General features: G+C 36.8%; 1 protein-coding gene across 1 annotated transcript in view; it reads left to right on the top strand.

The window, feature by feature from the left end:
* Window positions 1–16,165, top strand: part of kcnq1.2 (potassium voltage-gated channel, KQT-like subfamily, member 1.2) — a 286,806-nt gene that overhangs the window by 203,434 nt on the left and 67,207 nt on the right. Inside the window, exons 15-16 of the mRNA XM_088646719.1 lie at window positions 3,709–3,749; window positions 7,961–8,022. Of these exons, the coding sequence (XP_088502845.1) occupies window positions 3,709–3,749; window positions 7,961–8,022 (103 nt within the window). The remainder of the gene's footprint in view (window positions 1–3,708; window positions 3,750–7,960; window positions 8,023–16,165) is intronic.

The raw sequence follows: 16,165 nt of genomic DNA, 5'->3' as shown, positions 1-16,165 counted from the left end.
ACAATGCTATGAACTTTTCACAATATGGTTGACAACTTCAAGTTCATAAGACTTTTTCCTTTTTTTAAGACATTAACTTTATTGTAAATGTAATGTAAGTGCAAAAGTAGCATCTCTTGGTGCTTGTCTTGGCTTGTCTTGTTCACTTGTTAATTGATCATCTTAAGAGAACACAAAAAAAAATTAGCACGAAATGCGCAAACGGATGTGGAAGCATAAAGTAGGCAAAAATAAACATATACATTTATTTGCTCTAATAATGATTGTGTTAATATTCTCAAATGAAGGCATTAATAAGCATTATTATAGATCTACTTTATGTCTTAGTTCTTCAACCATGTCTGTATCATGTGATCTGATTAGAAAAACAGCTGTTATGGACTGAGGCTCTGAACATTTTTCACTGACTCATGGTCCCAGTGTACAGTAAGTTACTTTGCTATAGATTTTTGGGAGGGTTTTATTTTTAGTATTATCACTTACATACTGTATGGGTGCATAAGGAAATCCAAAAAGTAGATGACTTTATTCAATTGATTGATTGGTATTTTGTAGTTCAACCATTTGAGCTGAAAGTATTGTTTTTAAAACACTTTCAGTGCAATGATTTGAATCCATGTAGTCAGCATGTACTGTATAAAACATTTAATCTCAGCCTGGCACGAGATTGTAAGTGTAATTTCTTCTCGTGTAATTTTTTTATTTATCCTTAACAGAAGCACCTTTTTAGTTTATTGCTGCTGGTGTATTTGTCTTTATTGCAGGTATATCAGACCCAAGCGAAAGTGAGTTTTTTTAGCCTTTGTAAAGAGAGATGCTAGGCTTTAGAATGTATTCCTCATTGGTGAGCACTTCTCTCTCATTGAACTGGACTAATAAAATAATAAGAATGGAATAAATCATACTCTTAATACAGGGACTAATTTTTAGAAAATATTATTTGATCACCTCTGTAATGCGTATTGTTTTTTTTTCCAAAGACAGAATTTAACTTGACACGTATACAATATTAAGTATACAATATTAAGAAATATGCAATGACCCAGGGGTCTAAATGGAAACGTGGGCATAATTTTTCTTCTCTCCAGCTTTGAATATTGTTAGTCACTTGACTAATGATCAGAAGATGTGCATTAGATCTCTACATGAAAAGTGCTTTGCAAAAGTGTTCAGACCCTTGTTATTGTGTTCAGTTGAAAAATGATGCATACACATTATATTTAATATTTTATTCAGGCCCTCTATATTCACTTATAACTGTAGTCCCATGAAGGTAAGAAAAGTAACAATAAATATCAGAAGAAACTAAAGAGTAACACTAAAATATGTTGATTGCATAACTACTAATTGCTATTATTATAATACTACTATTTTTATACTACTATTCTTAATAAGTATTAACTACTAAGCCCAGAATACGACAGCCAGAATCCTGACCAGGTCTTGTGCAAGTGATCACATTACTCCTATCCTAGAGTCCTTGCACTGGCTTCCTATCAGGTTTTGATATCTTCAAAATCCTCATGCTCACCTACAGTACAGTACAGTAAGGCTCTACATGGCTTGGTACCTCACTACTTCTCTGACTTAATATCGCCATGCTACCCTTCTCCCAACCTTTGTTCATCTAATTCTATTCTCCTGTCTGACCCCCCAAGCCCATCTACATACTATGGGTGACCAGGCCTTCTCTACCCATGCCCTGGAGCTCTGGAATTCTATTCCCAAAGACATCAGAGAGTCACCTTCCCTGAGCACTTTCAAATCCAGAAGTGTTTGACTTGAAAACTTAAGACATTCACTTTCTTATTTACAAGCCACTCCCGTGCAGCTTTAGATCATAGTCCTTCTGAAAAGTGAAGTTTTGTCCTAGTTGTCAGAAGCAATTTTTCCCCCAAGATTTGCCATCACTGTGCTCCATCTGTTCTGACCACAAAACCTTTTGATACATGTTTTCAATATCACTTAAGTTCTTTGTTGTAAACTCTGAGTGGGATTTGAGATGGATTTTTTGTGTCAGTCCCAAAAGTACAGAACCTTTTTTGTGGAGGGACTGAGATATTGTTGATTCAAGGACATTTGCTCCCCTTTTTAGCTACTGAAGTCTGTTCCTCTTTCAAAGTTGCTGCTGGCCTCACTATGGCCAACGATTGTATCCATAACCAGTTTCCTCCTCACCCAGCTGCACAGTTTGGAGGGAGAGCCTACCCCGATCTAGGGAGTGCCTGGGTGCCTTACACACTTCTTATTTATTAATGTCACCATTCTCAAAGAGATATAAAGGTTTTTAAAACCGTTTTACACCTTTCTCCTGATCTGTGCACTACTCGGTCTTCACGGTTGAATCCTTACTTGCCCGTGTACACCAAACAATGTTTAGGGTGCTTTACGGTACATGGCACTGTAAAAATGAGAATACACAAAAAAGAAAATCAAAATTAAGGATGACTTTATTAACATTTTGGTAACAAACACAAACAAAGAGAAGTGATACGAGAAATTAATTTAGGTTTGCCTCAGTAAAAGGCTTGAATACTTATATGCTTGAATAGAAGCATGTTACCAATTTTGGGGGATATATATATAGAAAGTGGAAGCTTTTAGATGTACTTTAACAGCAACTGAATACTGACAATGAATATACACAGTGTTTATACTGTATATATAAGGGATTAACTTCACATCAGTTTTTCTGGTGTAATAGTAAAATTTATCCAGTAAATGTATCCAAACCTGTTGGCAAACGTGTTCAAACTTTTCATTTATTAAACATTATTAAAGAATTATGTCAATCAGTTAGTATACTGTAACTTTAACAACAATGATGGAGTCTTAGCAATTTCTTCTTAAAACCTTGGATTTTAACTTGTAATGTTTTATTAACAATAGTAGGTTATATTTTTCAATTGAATGTGTGTGGAAGTGGAGGAACAATCTATGATAAATGTAATTGTGGATTGCTGTTTATTTTCATCATGCTTTGAATACTAGAGATACACACTATACTGTATGTATTGAGAAAATAAGCTGTCATTTTATTAACTTACTTGCGAATGTTCTTCTTAATTTTGATTATTTTGTGGTGTTTCAGCAAATACCAGGTGAGGCCAAGAAAAAGGCAAAAAAAAGTTAGCAAATGACCTTTGAACAGCCCATTAAGCTAATAATTATCAGCAAGCCTCACCCATTCCTACATTTATCAGTGAGATTTCAGCCATAAACCTTGAGTTTCTATTTGTGTTTACCCTGTGCAAATAACATAGATTTGTGATTAGGCCATTTAAGTTGCAACCTCCAAAAGCAGAGCACATTATAAAAAGAAACAAAATATGAGACAATAGTTTAGAGATTTAGGAGTTGCAAATGACAGTTTATAAGAAAATGGAAGACAAAAGAAATGTATTTATACTGTTAAAGAGAATAGCGGGACACTTCTCATGAAAAACATTATCCATTAGTATATGTCAATTTCTCATTATTAGAAGTTATTTTAATTCTATTAATGGTCTGAAAATATTTTACCCAGTATAAATGACATTTGCACTTTAAACTCCAAATCATTATACTGTGGAATTTATTTTTTTCAATCTTTAATGCCATCTGACCTGACCTAGTAGTAGAGCTCTCATTAAAATCTGTATATCTGTGTTTAAGCACACCATCTCAGTTGTATAAAATAACACTTCTCATTTCTTCCATTTGCCCCAGATTGGACCACTCCTTGGGAAAACCAGGAATGTTTCTGTCAGGTAAAGTAGCCCAGGGGGGAATGAATCAGCATCCTGACTTGTGAATGCTTTTATTAGCTTTACACTGACTATACATGATTTATTGTTTCGGGTTAGACAGGCAAAAAGGTTTCCTCTCGTTTGTAAAGTTTCTTATGTTATTTTTTAGTGCTGGTCAGTCTTGTGCTTCTCATTAAACTCATCCTCTGAAATGGGAATGGGAAACAAAAGGTATTTCCAAGAAGCATATTATATAGGGCTATTGAATCCCCCATTGTGTTAATTTCAAGGTACCTAATGTTTTAATTGTACTGTAAGTTTTTGTGAAATAAGCTTTGATACTTCCAGTATATTCACACACCCAAGTTTTTAAATCAAAGACCACTTTGTTACTACTTTATGCCCAGAATTTGCAAATGGTTTAATTGAATTAGCTTTCCTCTTGAAGCAATTATTAAATAGGTTTTGTGTTCCCACTAAGCTGTACTGATGATTATATTTTGCTACCCATTATGACTTGAAGTAAGACTCAGGGTGTGTAAATTGAATGTGGATGCTGCACATTGGTGGTGGTGGAGGGGAGTCCCCATTACCTGTAAAGCGCTTTGAGTGGAGTGTCCAGAAAAGCGCTATATAAGTGTAAGAACTTATTATTATTATTATTATGTGTCAGGAGCACACACAATCGAAATTATATTAATGATTTCGTTGAGTGCAACATGGTGGCCCAGTGATTAGCATTGCTGTCTTACAGCACTGGGGGCCTGGGTTCAATTCTGCATAGTTTGTATGTTCTCCCCATGTTTGTGTAAGTTTCCTCGGAGTGCACCACTTTCCTCACAACAGTCCAAAAACAAGCTGGGATAATTGGCTTTTGGGAAAACTGTCCCTGGTGTGAGTGTGTGAGTGTCTGTGTTTGCCCAATGATGGACTGGCATCCCACTCAGGGTGTAACCCACCTTGTGCCTTTTGCTTCACAGGAGAGACTCCAGCTCCCCTATAACCTTGAATTGGAAGAAGCAGTTAGAAAATGGATGAATGGATGGGTTTAGTTGTTTGGTTTAATTATTGTTTTACTTACACAAAAATAGGACAAATTTAATATAAGCATGAGCTGTCTTACCATAACTTTACTTCAAAAGGTTTTCCTGGTGGGTCCAATTTTATGTTGCGCTTAAAACTGACCTATTATCTTTGGCATAACCCACCACCCTCACCCACCCTTTTTTCATGTAATTCTACATAAGAAATCTGAGTCCTTGCAAAAAAGAATCCACTGAATTTCAACTTGCAGCTAGGAAGCTTCATCTTAAGCTGCAATCGTGAAACCTTTTTTTCTAACTCCCAGATCGAAAATGTCAGTTATCACTCAACTCAACTCACTCCTACAACCCCGATTGCAGCACTTGGATGTCTTTTCTGTCCCTCCTTCTCTTTGAACCCTCGTGCTTCTGCTTCCATGCAGAATTGAGACAGACGCTGCTCACAGCGTTTACACCGTAGGCACAGGGATCAAGTCAAAGGCATTGTCAGGTTGAGGAAACCCTCTCTGGGTGAACATAGATCCCACAACTCTGGTCGTTCTTGTGGATTCGCACTCAGATGGGGTTATGGCCTCAACGTGAGTCTCAGTAGTCTGGACTGCAGGACTCGACTTGAATGGCTGTCTTCACTGACAAAGACCCTTGAAAGCTTTAAACAGCTTAAACAATTTTTGATCAGGTACAATACCCTTTATGAATACAGTTAATCAACCACAATGGCACTTATGACGGTTCATCATGGATTCTCCAAAAAGTTTGTGACGCTGGAATGGTTTGCTTTGTCCTTTTTAACCCGTGCATTTTATGACATCCTGAAAGCAATCAGCCATGCCATGCTAGGAATTGTTGAACTGTTGCTGTTGATGGTACATAAATAAATTATACCCTTAACGGATGTTAAAAACCAGGGTAATTATCTCATTCTGAGTTTTTGATGCTGAAAAATTAATACATGGCTTTATTTATTTCATCAACATTAAGCTGATATCTGTTATTTCCAAAAAAATAAAATAAGCTTCAGTTCATCTATAACCCCAAGGCTCATATACAGTACTAAATAAAAATACCGTACACTGTCTCAGCAGCAATAGGATACCTGTCCTGTGTAAATTGTACCAGATTTCAGAGAAATTTGGACTGGATTTTAAGATTCTCCTGTTCATTTGCAAGAGGCTGAAAGATCTAGTTCGAGGTACCTTAAGGACTTACTGCATTAGTATACTCCAACACTTAATCTTACATTTTTCTACCCAATTGGAGTATGCATCCTTAAAAGCTAACTCCTATGCCTCAGACTCAATGCACATCTGCACAATACACTTTTTGCATGGACTACCATATATTTTTTAATACTACATATTTATTGCTCTGCACAGCATATTTATTGTTCTGTTATTATCATTTATTATGTTTGTAATGTACTTGTCTGCATTGCGTGGTGCTGTCTTGTGTTCTGTCATCTGCTGTACTGTGTATGTCCCGAGAGATCAGAGTAAATAAGAATTCCAGTGTACATGTACATACAGTATGGCAATAAACTCCTCTACTCTACTATAATCTGAGATCTGCTGATTCAGGTCTTCTTATCCTGCCTAAGACCAGCCTTTACACAATGGGACATGGAAACATCTTTTGTTACAGCTCCACAATTGTGGAACTCATTGCCCAGAAACATTAGATACTCTGCAATGCCACTGGCTCTAAGCCAAATGCTATCGAGAGCACATGGCTTTTATGGTATGTAAATGATACTTACAGCAGAAGAATTAGAGTTAGAAGTAAGTGATAATTTTAGTATGACAGCATCTAATAGTTACTTATTCTGTACAAATTGCAGATGAGAGGAATATTATATCTGCAAATGATTGCAAAGCAGATGATTAAATCAAAATACTTTAGGAACACAAATTAGATTGAATGAAATGACATGAATTCTACAATTTGTTGGTCAGTTAAGATCTGGCAGTACAGCAGGCGAGAGCATTAAAGGTGTTCCCAGATAGATGCTCACAGACTGACTCTGACTGATGCCATGTGGGTGTGAGCAGTGTCATGTGGAAAGACTATGGAATTGTATTGAAGCTGATTTTACCTGTAACAAGTAGACTGCAAACTTCAAAATGTGATCAGCACAACACTGAATAGTTAGAAACCAGCAGGGCAACAGTCTGGAGTAGTAGTTAGGTAATTGAAAGGACATGGGTTCAAATCACAGGTGTGATACTGCTACTGTACTCTTGAGCAAGGTAATTCTCCCAAAATTGCTTTCGTAAAATATCCAACTTTATGAATGGGTGCAAATGTTAGATGCTTTTGATATATTCATCAACCAAATTAATCTAATTTATATATAAATGTGGAGACCATGTACTGCTGTCAAAAAGGCATAAATTACTCCTCAAACTATAGCACTTGTGACTCAAATTATATCTCATCACAACCTCCATGCTATACTGTGCATGTTAAAGTAAGACTGTGAAAAAAGTCAGCAAGTTCAATCATCCCTGATTAAATATTTAGCACTTTCAATCTCTGACTTAACATTCTTATTGAAACATACTTTATATGCAATATGCAGCCAATTTTTGATTTTCATAGTAGATGTAAAAAGAAAAACGTTAAATACTGCATCTGTCATAGCTTTGTCTGCCTAAGGCCATACAGGTATTAATAAAGACAGCCAGGGATCTGGTAAGCACCTCAATGGCATTTCTGTGTATAAACCCAATAGACGAAAATCAGAATCATTATTCTCGGTCTGGCTGACACAAGTGAAAGTAATGGGTTTTAATCCATGTTGAAAGGCACAATTCATCACAGCCTCTTACCCATGCAGAGCAGCAATTAGCAGTGGGATTCTAAGGGGTCTAGCTATATAAAGTCAGTTACAAAGAATCCAGAGAGAGCCTGTTGAAGCATCTCACTGTTGGGTGCTTCCTTACATTTGGCCTCCTGGCATTGTCTTTGAGAAACAACACCAATGTTAAACACGTGTCCTGTGTGTTATTGTAGAGACTGGGATGAAAATTGAAAACACACTGGTTGAGTTGAATGTTCCATTGCAATTTTCCAGTCACCTCCCTAAAACTACTACTAATAATAATTCATTTACAATTGAAAGTATTAAAATTGAAATTGAAAGCATTGGAATGTGATAAACTAAGCAATGTATTCTTTCTTTTCTTTTAGAAAAGGGCCTGGACAAAGGATATTACACGGTTGGAGCCAGACTGATTCGTTTGGAGGATAAGGTAGTCAAACAGCCCTTTTCTTCACTTTAGTTTTTCCTGATTTGTGCCTGATAAGCTACTGTTTTGATGTTATCTAATGCGCAGTATGCATTGTAGTTGAACGCAGCCTATTTGAAGATGCAAAACAAAATGCCTCTCTCCAGCCCATACAGTAATATGCGGCATATCTTACAATCTCCTTTCTTGACTGTATTGCTGTCAGCTGTGCAACAGGAGAGCAGGTTTTCCACTTGTTTTGTTTTGAACCATTAACAATAGAGAATGACAGCAAATAAGAGTTGACTTGGAAGCCAAAATCAACAGAAATCTCCTCATCTTGTCAACATTTAAAAGTGATGCTGACGCCCTCCTGGAGTTTGGTCTAGTATTGCTCTCTACCCCAGCAAATACTGGCCTTTAGGGAGGTTCCAGTGAACGTTCAGAATCCAAGCCTGACGTTCAAAGCCAGCAATCCAGTTTCTCACCATTTGGGTTGGGTCATTTACTTACACGAATGTCTTTTGACATCAATAATTAGACTATCACGAATGGAACAATGCAAAAAATGACAGGATTTAGTTGCCCTTCCTGCAAAAATAAAACACTAACCAAGCCAAGAAAGAATGTTATAGTCACCAAATGTCACCAAGAGACTCCTACTTGGTGTGTGGAATGTTGTGTAACATTTTTTTGTAATAATATGGACTGCTTGTGGTATCCTATACAAAAACATTCTTCTTGTTTAAACCAGCATATACAGTATCAGTGTTTCCTGAAATGTATATAGATCTCACACATTTAAGATTTCTGATCCACCCAGGACAATACAGAAGGTTACATTGCTTTTGAGGGGAACTGCAACACTATTTATATAATCTGGGTTGGGAAAGAATCTCCATTTGATGAGTACATGTCAAACTACAAAGAAAGTAAATGTAATGTAGTATACAGTAGCATGTAAAACCTCCAAGTTACACCACAAAATAGACTCAATTTCCATGTTCAGTGCCACGTTTTGTGATTCAAAATGAGGCAACAAGTGTTCTGATGAGTCTATTACATTGTAAGGAAGTAGGCTTGTGAATACTGTACATCTCTTTCAATCTAATAGAAACATTGCTCTCAACTTCGAGATGGTTTTGCTGACAAATACAACTTACTTGTTAACTCTGCAGATCACGTTGGAACATTTCTGCGGTAAAAGGGCTACCTCACAACCTGTACTTACTTGCTCGTACATGGCATTACATTAGTCTTTAAAGTGACTAGCGAGCAGGAAGGGCCACTTCATGTCACAATTCGTGCAAAATCCCTCTATTGCCCATGTTGAGACTAGGGGTTTGCAACAAGATGGTGAATATACAGTACTTTATTGAAGTTTACGATTTTGTGCTTAATTTGGAATTTGTAAATTTCCATCAATGAATTATTTTGTTCTGAAATGTTATAACCAGTCTGAGAAATTGGGACTGCTACATTAACCATAGACAAATATCGCGTTATAAAATAAAATCAGTTTGCAAGTTTGCATAATAAGGTGTTTAGGGTATAAATAAAAAATACATTCAAATTAGATTAATATCTAACTTAAATGTTAGATTGCCCTGAATCACACTGAACATATGAAATCCTGTGAATGATAGTTATGATGAACTTTGTGAATAAAAACAGAGAAATTGCAACTCCAGTAAATTATAGATGTTAGATGAAAACAGAGGTTTGAATACTGGAAACTGACTGTGATCCCTAGGATTATTTGTGTTACCCTTCATAATATATCCTTACATCCAATCTAATTATATAGGAAGCAGAACAGGATTTCCTGTTGAGTTCATACTGAAGGAGTATGAAGTCATCCTGTATTCATGACACCCACATTCATTTACAGTGTATTGTTTCCTTTATACAGCATGAATTAATCATTTCCCTACCCTCATAATAAACTGTTGCCATATAGTCGCATAAAACGTTCAATTTCCTAGATCCTGAAATGCTTCTTAGTGACAGCTTTGCACGTCTATTTTTTTCATTTATAATACTCTACACCGCAAACCTAAGGCAGTTGAAAAGACGACACACTGTAAATTCAGTGGGTTTCCTACATTCACATCAGTCTCATGAAAATCAAAATCTCGTGACCTTTATGTTCATAAAAAAAGCAAGAGTAGAGATATGTTGATGCTGGGTTAGAGGCAGTGTAAAGCCCAGCTGTGATGTGTCAAGGAAGCCAGCTGCTAGTAGGTGTGGACTACGCACCAGAACATTTCTAATTATGAAGCAGGTGGCACACTGAGAAGCTCAGTTGACAGATGTTCAGTCTTTAGTTATTGCTGACCTATTTCTCGTGTCAAGTTATGTGTGTGCTCAGGTGCTGTTGATAAGAGCTATCAGACATGCAATTCTCAGACAATTCTACCTTCATGGCTGTAAATGTGTCAACTTTCCCAAAAGGAAAGACACTCTGAACAGTTTAAAGTGAAATGGTTAGCATGAGCATATTTCTCTAAGCTGGAAACTTGGAACTTAACTGACATTCAGCTCTCTCCCAGAAATAAAATGAAAAGCAAGCAAAAGTGACCTAGAAATGGTGGACAAACACTAAGATTACTGTACATATTAAAAATAAATTATAAATTGTATTTTAACAACTGCTTAAGTTCACCCAGAAATCTTTAAGTAGACTAACAGAGTGTTGCAGGTAAAGCCAAGTAACTTTTTATTCAGTCGCATTTTTATGAATGCAAAAATAAAATGCCAGCACAAAGAACAGGCAGTGACATGAAGAAGAACACGCAAATGTTGTGGGAGTTGGTGGTGAGAAGGAATAGCAGGCATATTACAGTCACATCTGAAAACACATTAGTCACTCTTTTAGAGGACACTCCCTCTAAAAAAAAGCATGGGTACGTGATACACACAATGAGTAGTTTCTGTATTGGAGAAGGTTCTTTTTCTGTCAGTCTTCCCCTTTCAGCTACGGGTGTAGTAGTGCATCTTTTAATTGGTCCATAGAAACTACAGCAGGTTAGCTGGTATTTTAAGCAAGTGAATATTTTATACACAGTAGGGAGTCTCTTTATCACCCCCAAGAATAACTTGTTTTACAGCAGTCAATAATATAAAGAAAAAGCACCCAAAAACAAAAATGCACGTAAACCCGAAGAAGAGAATCATCTGTTGAGCAAGATTACGGCCGTGGTCATAAATGAGAACTTGAGCCTGGTTGTTTTTCAACTGGGAAACCTGTATCTGTGTTCTGAGACGGGTAATTGGAATTTATTTTTTCAAAGGGTGCGAAGGGTCGTCTAGGATAGAATATGCTTTGCATACAGTATGTTGATAGACTGATAGAGGTGGAGTAGGGCTGAAAGATCAACACCAGTGACATACTGTACAGTTTGTTCTTAGTCCTCAGATTCAGATTCCCAAACCAGCAGATCTAGATATATATCTTTATGACATCTTAAAATTTTCTTACCATGTGATATGATGATATCTTTTAAATGGCTTGATTTAATTTTTGTATTTTTAAAATAGCTGTGTCTGTAATTTTGCTTTACATGTAAGAACGCGTGAAATCTAGACTTTGGTATAAACCAGCTATAATAACACATAATGAGACAATATGCTTGAATAAACAATCTACCATTTGTCTACCTTAAGAAATGGGAAAAAAAGACACAAGGATCTAAAGGGCAGTTCTAAAAGCTTACAGAGTTTGGTTTATGGCCCATTTACAGTACTCGTTTTGATTGCAATCTCCTGATTGGTAACATAACCTAAGTTTTAAAAATATAATTTCCATCAGCTGGCACATACACTGCTGTGAAAAACAGAGCTAAATTGAATGTGATAGTCCCTAATGAGCAGAGCTTTCCTTGGAGTGAAATGAATTATAAAAGCTGCCCAATGTGAGCTGTTGGAGGAAATGAACTGAATTCAATCATCGCTCTGCAGCTTCAGTGTGTGTTTTTAAGACATTTCATATTCTCTCAGTGATTATTCCAAAAAAGAAAGCGATCCTTAAAGCCCTATTATCTTCCCCCCTCATTCCCTTCTTTAAGGTTGACTTTGAAAAGCCAAATGCCATTTCTCAGCAGTCACCGACACACCTGTCAGTGCTCTGTTATAAATGCCCTTGAGGCTGCAGGTGTAGAAACTGCAAGGCCTTGAGTCACTGACGTTCCATTGCACGCCTCAGTCTCAAGGTCAAAGGTCGGCACCTTTACAAAACTAGCGGACATTTTTAAACAACAACAGCTTTCAAACAAAGTGTGGGGGTGGGGGGGCAGGGGCTTCCTAACAACTTTTACAACCTTTAGGAGGGAGGAAGGGCTGACTTGGAATTCTTTTTGCTTCCCTGCAAGGGGCAGGAAAAGTGTCTGTGTATGGCAAACTAACCAACCCCTACTCATGATAGGCAGTTGCCTGGAAACACAGCTTGTTTCTCTAGGCAAGTGTCTCTCAGCTGTTCAAAATGAAGTTCCTGGAGGTTAGTGGCTGACATAGCAGTTGACAATGCTACTACACCTAGCATAACCTACTGTATGTTCTTTCACAGAGATCTTTTAATTTTATTTCTTTCCTAAAGGGACCCTAATATTGTGTTCTCATCGTGCATATCTTGTGTATTTTTTAATGATTTTGTTGTAATTCTGTAAAGCACTTTGAGAAGCCACCTTTAAAGGTGCTATATAAAATAAAGTTTACTATTATTATAATATTACAGTTGATATTACAAATACAGTGTGAAAATTAAATCGTTATCAACAATGACTTCCACAAAATGAGAGATGCAGTTACCAAATGGTTAGTTTCTAACATTTGCATATTAGTAGTTCTTGATAAAATGTTTTTTATGACTTCATGTCTTCATTCATTTAAATAATAAAAGTGTATATGTATATAGCAGGCTAATCAACCTATCCTGATTGTTTAGCTACAGTTAGCTTATTTATTATTCATACTCCCCCGTGCTTACAGTAGCATGCTGTTACATGCTGTGACTAGTTGCTGTTTTTCAAAAATGTTTTGCATGAGTTTTGCATAAAACTGTAGCTCCTGGCACTTTACAGTGACAAACAATTTTACAGCTTTCTATTTTGAGTAAACTATTATATATCCGCATTTCAATTTGAAATGGCCTGTGTGTGATTTAAATATATACAGTATTCATACAGTATATACTCTTCAGCTTATCAGAACACTTGGAATTATAAGGTTGACTTGCATTGTGTTTATCATAAACATCAACACTTCTCTAACAAAATAAAAACCGTCAGGTTCCTGCTTTGAATATTTCTTGTACAGATGATTCCAGCTGTTACTGATCCTAAAGGCAGTGAAGAGAATGAAGTATAGTGTAGCTCATCACAAATGCCCATACTGTATCTGAATGTAACCATTCAGTGCATATCCATGTGCTTCCCTTTACCTGTGAATGATGGATGTATTCCAGATAAAAAGATTTGCTCTCATTTTTGGCGGCCATAGTTTTCACAAACATCAGACAATGAGGACTGTTTCACTGACTTCAAGTTATTGCGGCCAGTTTTTCTTTTGTTGCTCTTCTCAAATAAGCATTCATCTTTTTCACTGAGAGATTTCAAACATATTAGTGTTACAGTGTGAGTAATACTTTGTTAATGTCACTGTCCTGTACAGAAGCAGACAGCAAATTATGCTATCCAAGCAATGCAATACACAGTAAAAATGTTTGTTTTTTGGAGGGTGGGGAAGGGCTGAATACAGTATATAGAGAGCAGATTCTGCAACCTGCACAGTCAGATTAAGAAGGAATATAATATAGGAATATATATTAAGGAATATACTACAATTGAATATAAGAAGGGATGATTCTAGCTCCTTATTTTGCTGCAGTCCAAGTGCAATCAAGAAAGAACAAAAGAACATTAAAGATGTTTAGAGAGAAAAAAGTGATGTAAAGTTTCATAACATTTGTTGTGAGTAAAGCAAAGTATATGTTAATAGTACTCTTATGTAAGAAAAAAAACAACTGAAATTGTCAATACAGCTCAGTTGGACAAAGTGGTAAGAAAATTCATAACTGGTTGATACAGCAATTTATTCTTAGATATAGCACCGGAACAATAAAATTGCTAATGGGTTTTGTAGTTTCAGACTTGCAGTCGGAAGTTTAATCAATATTTGTGGTGTATTTCTACTCGATTTCTAGATATTCACCAGTTAACCTTTGATCTCTCAAATATCTCAACATGTTATTTCAGCTTCAAACACACCCCTGGGGACTAAGAAATGTACTTTGTTCAGTAACAGCAGTTTATTGAAAGGAAAATCTTACCAAAATTCCATCTGTAGTCTTTTTAAAGGTGTCAACCTGTATATTGGTATACTACTGTATGTATTCAATATATAGGATAACCAAGAGATTTCCATTGGTGAGTCAACAGCATTGAAACAGATCCAGTGGTTTCATATACATTGATCGCTTGTTCACTGCCTCACTGTGTATAGTTTATAGTTAAACACAAATATACTGTAGTTCCATGAAAAAGTACTCGCCCCTTTTAAATTTTCAGATCTTCATGGTGGTCCAAGTGATTACATAAATGGGGACTGAGTCTACAGATAACACCAATGTTTGGTGATAATTGTTTGAAGTCGGTGGGCAAAGATAATGCCCCCGACTTCAAACAATTCAATTAAAGGGATAACTAGGACCAGCTGAGTGATTACTTTATGGGGTGATCAAAGCAGATTTGAGCCTGCCCTGCACCATATAAGACTCACCACCTTTCCCAGATTTTCAGGCTCATCTTGAGGGTAAAGGTAAACACTAGTAACTTTGGAGTTACAGAATATACTGCACGACATATTGAAAAAACGAGCTGGAGATCTTGAGAGGCAGAGATGTTCAATTTGAGGGGTGTGTGGTGCCAACGTACAGTGTGTGGGATAGACAACATACAGAAAATGGAGAAAGTCTTTTTTTCCCTTTTTGTTTCTTCAAAGAGTTATTTTAGAGTTTCTACTGCTTTATTTATCACTGCATCTTACAACAACATAAACCATTGCAATGCTCATAAACACCAGTAAAATAAACAACAGACTATGAAGATCAGACAGCCAGGAAAAAATAGAAGGAAAATACAGGATCTTCTAGCACTCATCTCTTACAGTAAAAATGTCATTTCATGTCATTTGCCAAACTGCTTTATACCATACGGTGTAGCGGGAAGCCGGAGCCTACCCAGCAAGCAACAAGTGCAAGGCAGGGTACACCCTGGAGTGCAAGCCAATCATACATGGGGACAATTTGGAGGCCACGGTAAAGGCCGGGGGGGCAAATTTGGCCTGGACACCAGGATAACTCCCTACTCTTATCAAGAAATTCCCGGGGATCTTTAAAAACCACTGAGAGTCAGGACCTTGGTTTGACGTCTCATCTGAAACATGGCACCTACTACAGTATATTGTCTCCCCCGCTATACTGGGGCATTAGGACTGACACAGACCACAGGGTGGGTACCCCACTGGTCCCACTAACACCACTTCCAGTGGAAACCATAGCTTCCCAGGAGGTCCCCCATCCAGGTACTGACCAGGCTCAACCCTGCTTAGCTTCAGTGGGTAGCAAGATGAGAGATATGGCTGCTGGCATCTTACAGTTAAAATCTTCCAACTAAATACACAGAATACAGAATCTAGTGAATATTAGAGCTTATAGTCTGATTACCTAATAGCAGCAACTATTTTGTGGCGACAGTGTGGGTTTAAAAGAGCCTTCTTCAAAGCTAAAGAAATAAAAAACATTTACTGGAAGAAGCCTAATCACAAAGAGAAAGGCTCCTTTAATTATTACACTGAGCAGTTAGGGAATTGTTATCGGAATATAATAAGGATGCACAAAAAAAACTACTTGCGTGCCACAAAGGTAATCACAATTAAGAAAATGGTTATGGTTAAAAATGACACTGGTGAGATAGTGTGTAAATTATGTACAGTAACTATGCATTTTAGAGATTTAGTTGTTCTTCCGGTTTAAATTGTATGGGTTTTTTTTTTTAAAAGATCCCTCACAACATCTGTGGTATGAGTCCCCAGGGATAGAAATAATGACGCTCATTCATAATATTTCTACATACCTGACTTAGGCAAGCTAACAAATCCTGCTCTGACAAAA

Source organism: Lepisosteus platostomus, chromosome 9, assembly GCF_059453375.1.
Source record: "Lepisosteus platostomus isolate fLepPlt1 chromosome 9, fLepPlt1.hap1, whole genome shotgun sequence".
Classification (NCBI taxonomy): Eukaryota; Metazoa; Chordata; class Actinopteri; order Semionotiformes; family Lepisosteidae; genus Lepisosteus; species Lepisosteus platostomus.
The sequence above is the reverse complement of the archived record's forward strand: the minus strand, read 5'-3'. Positions and strand labels throughout refer to the sequence as shown.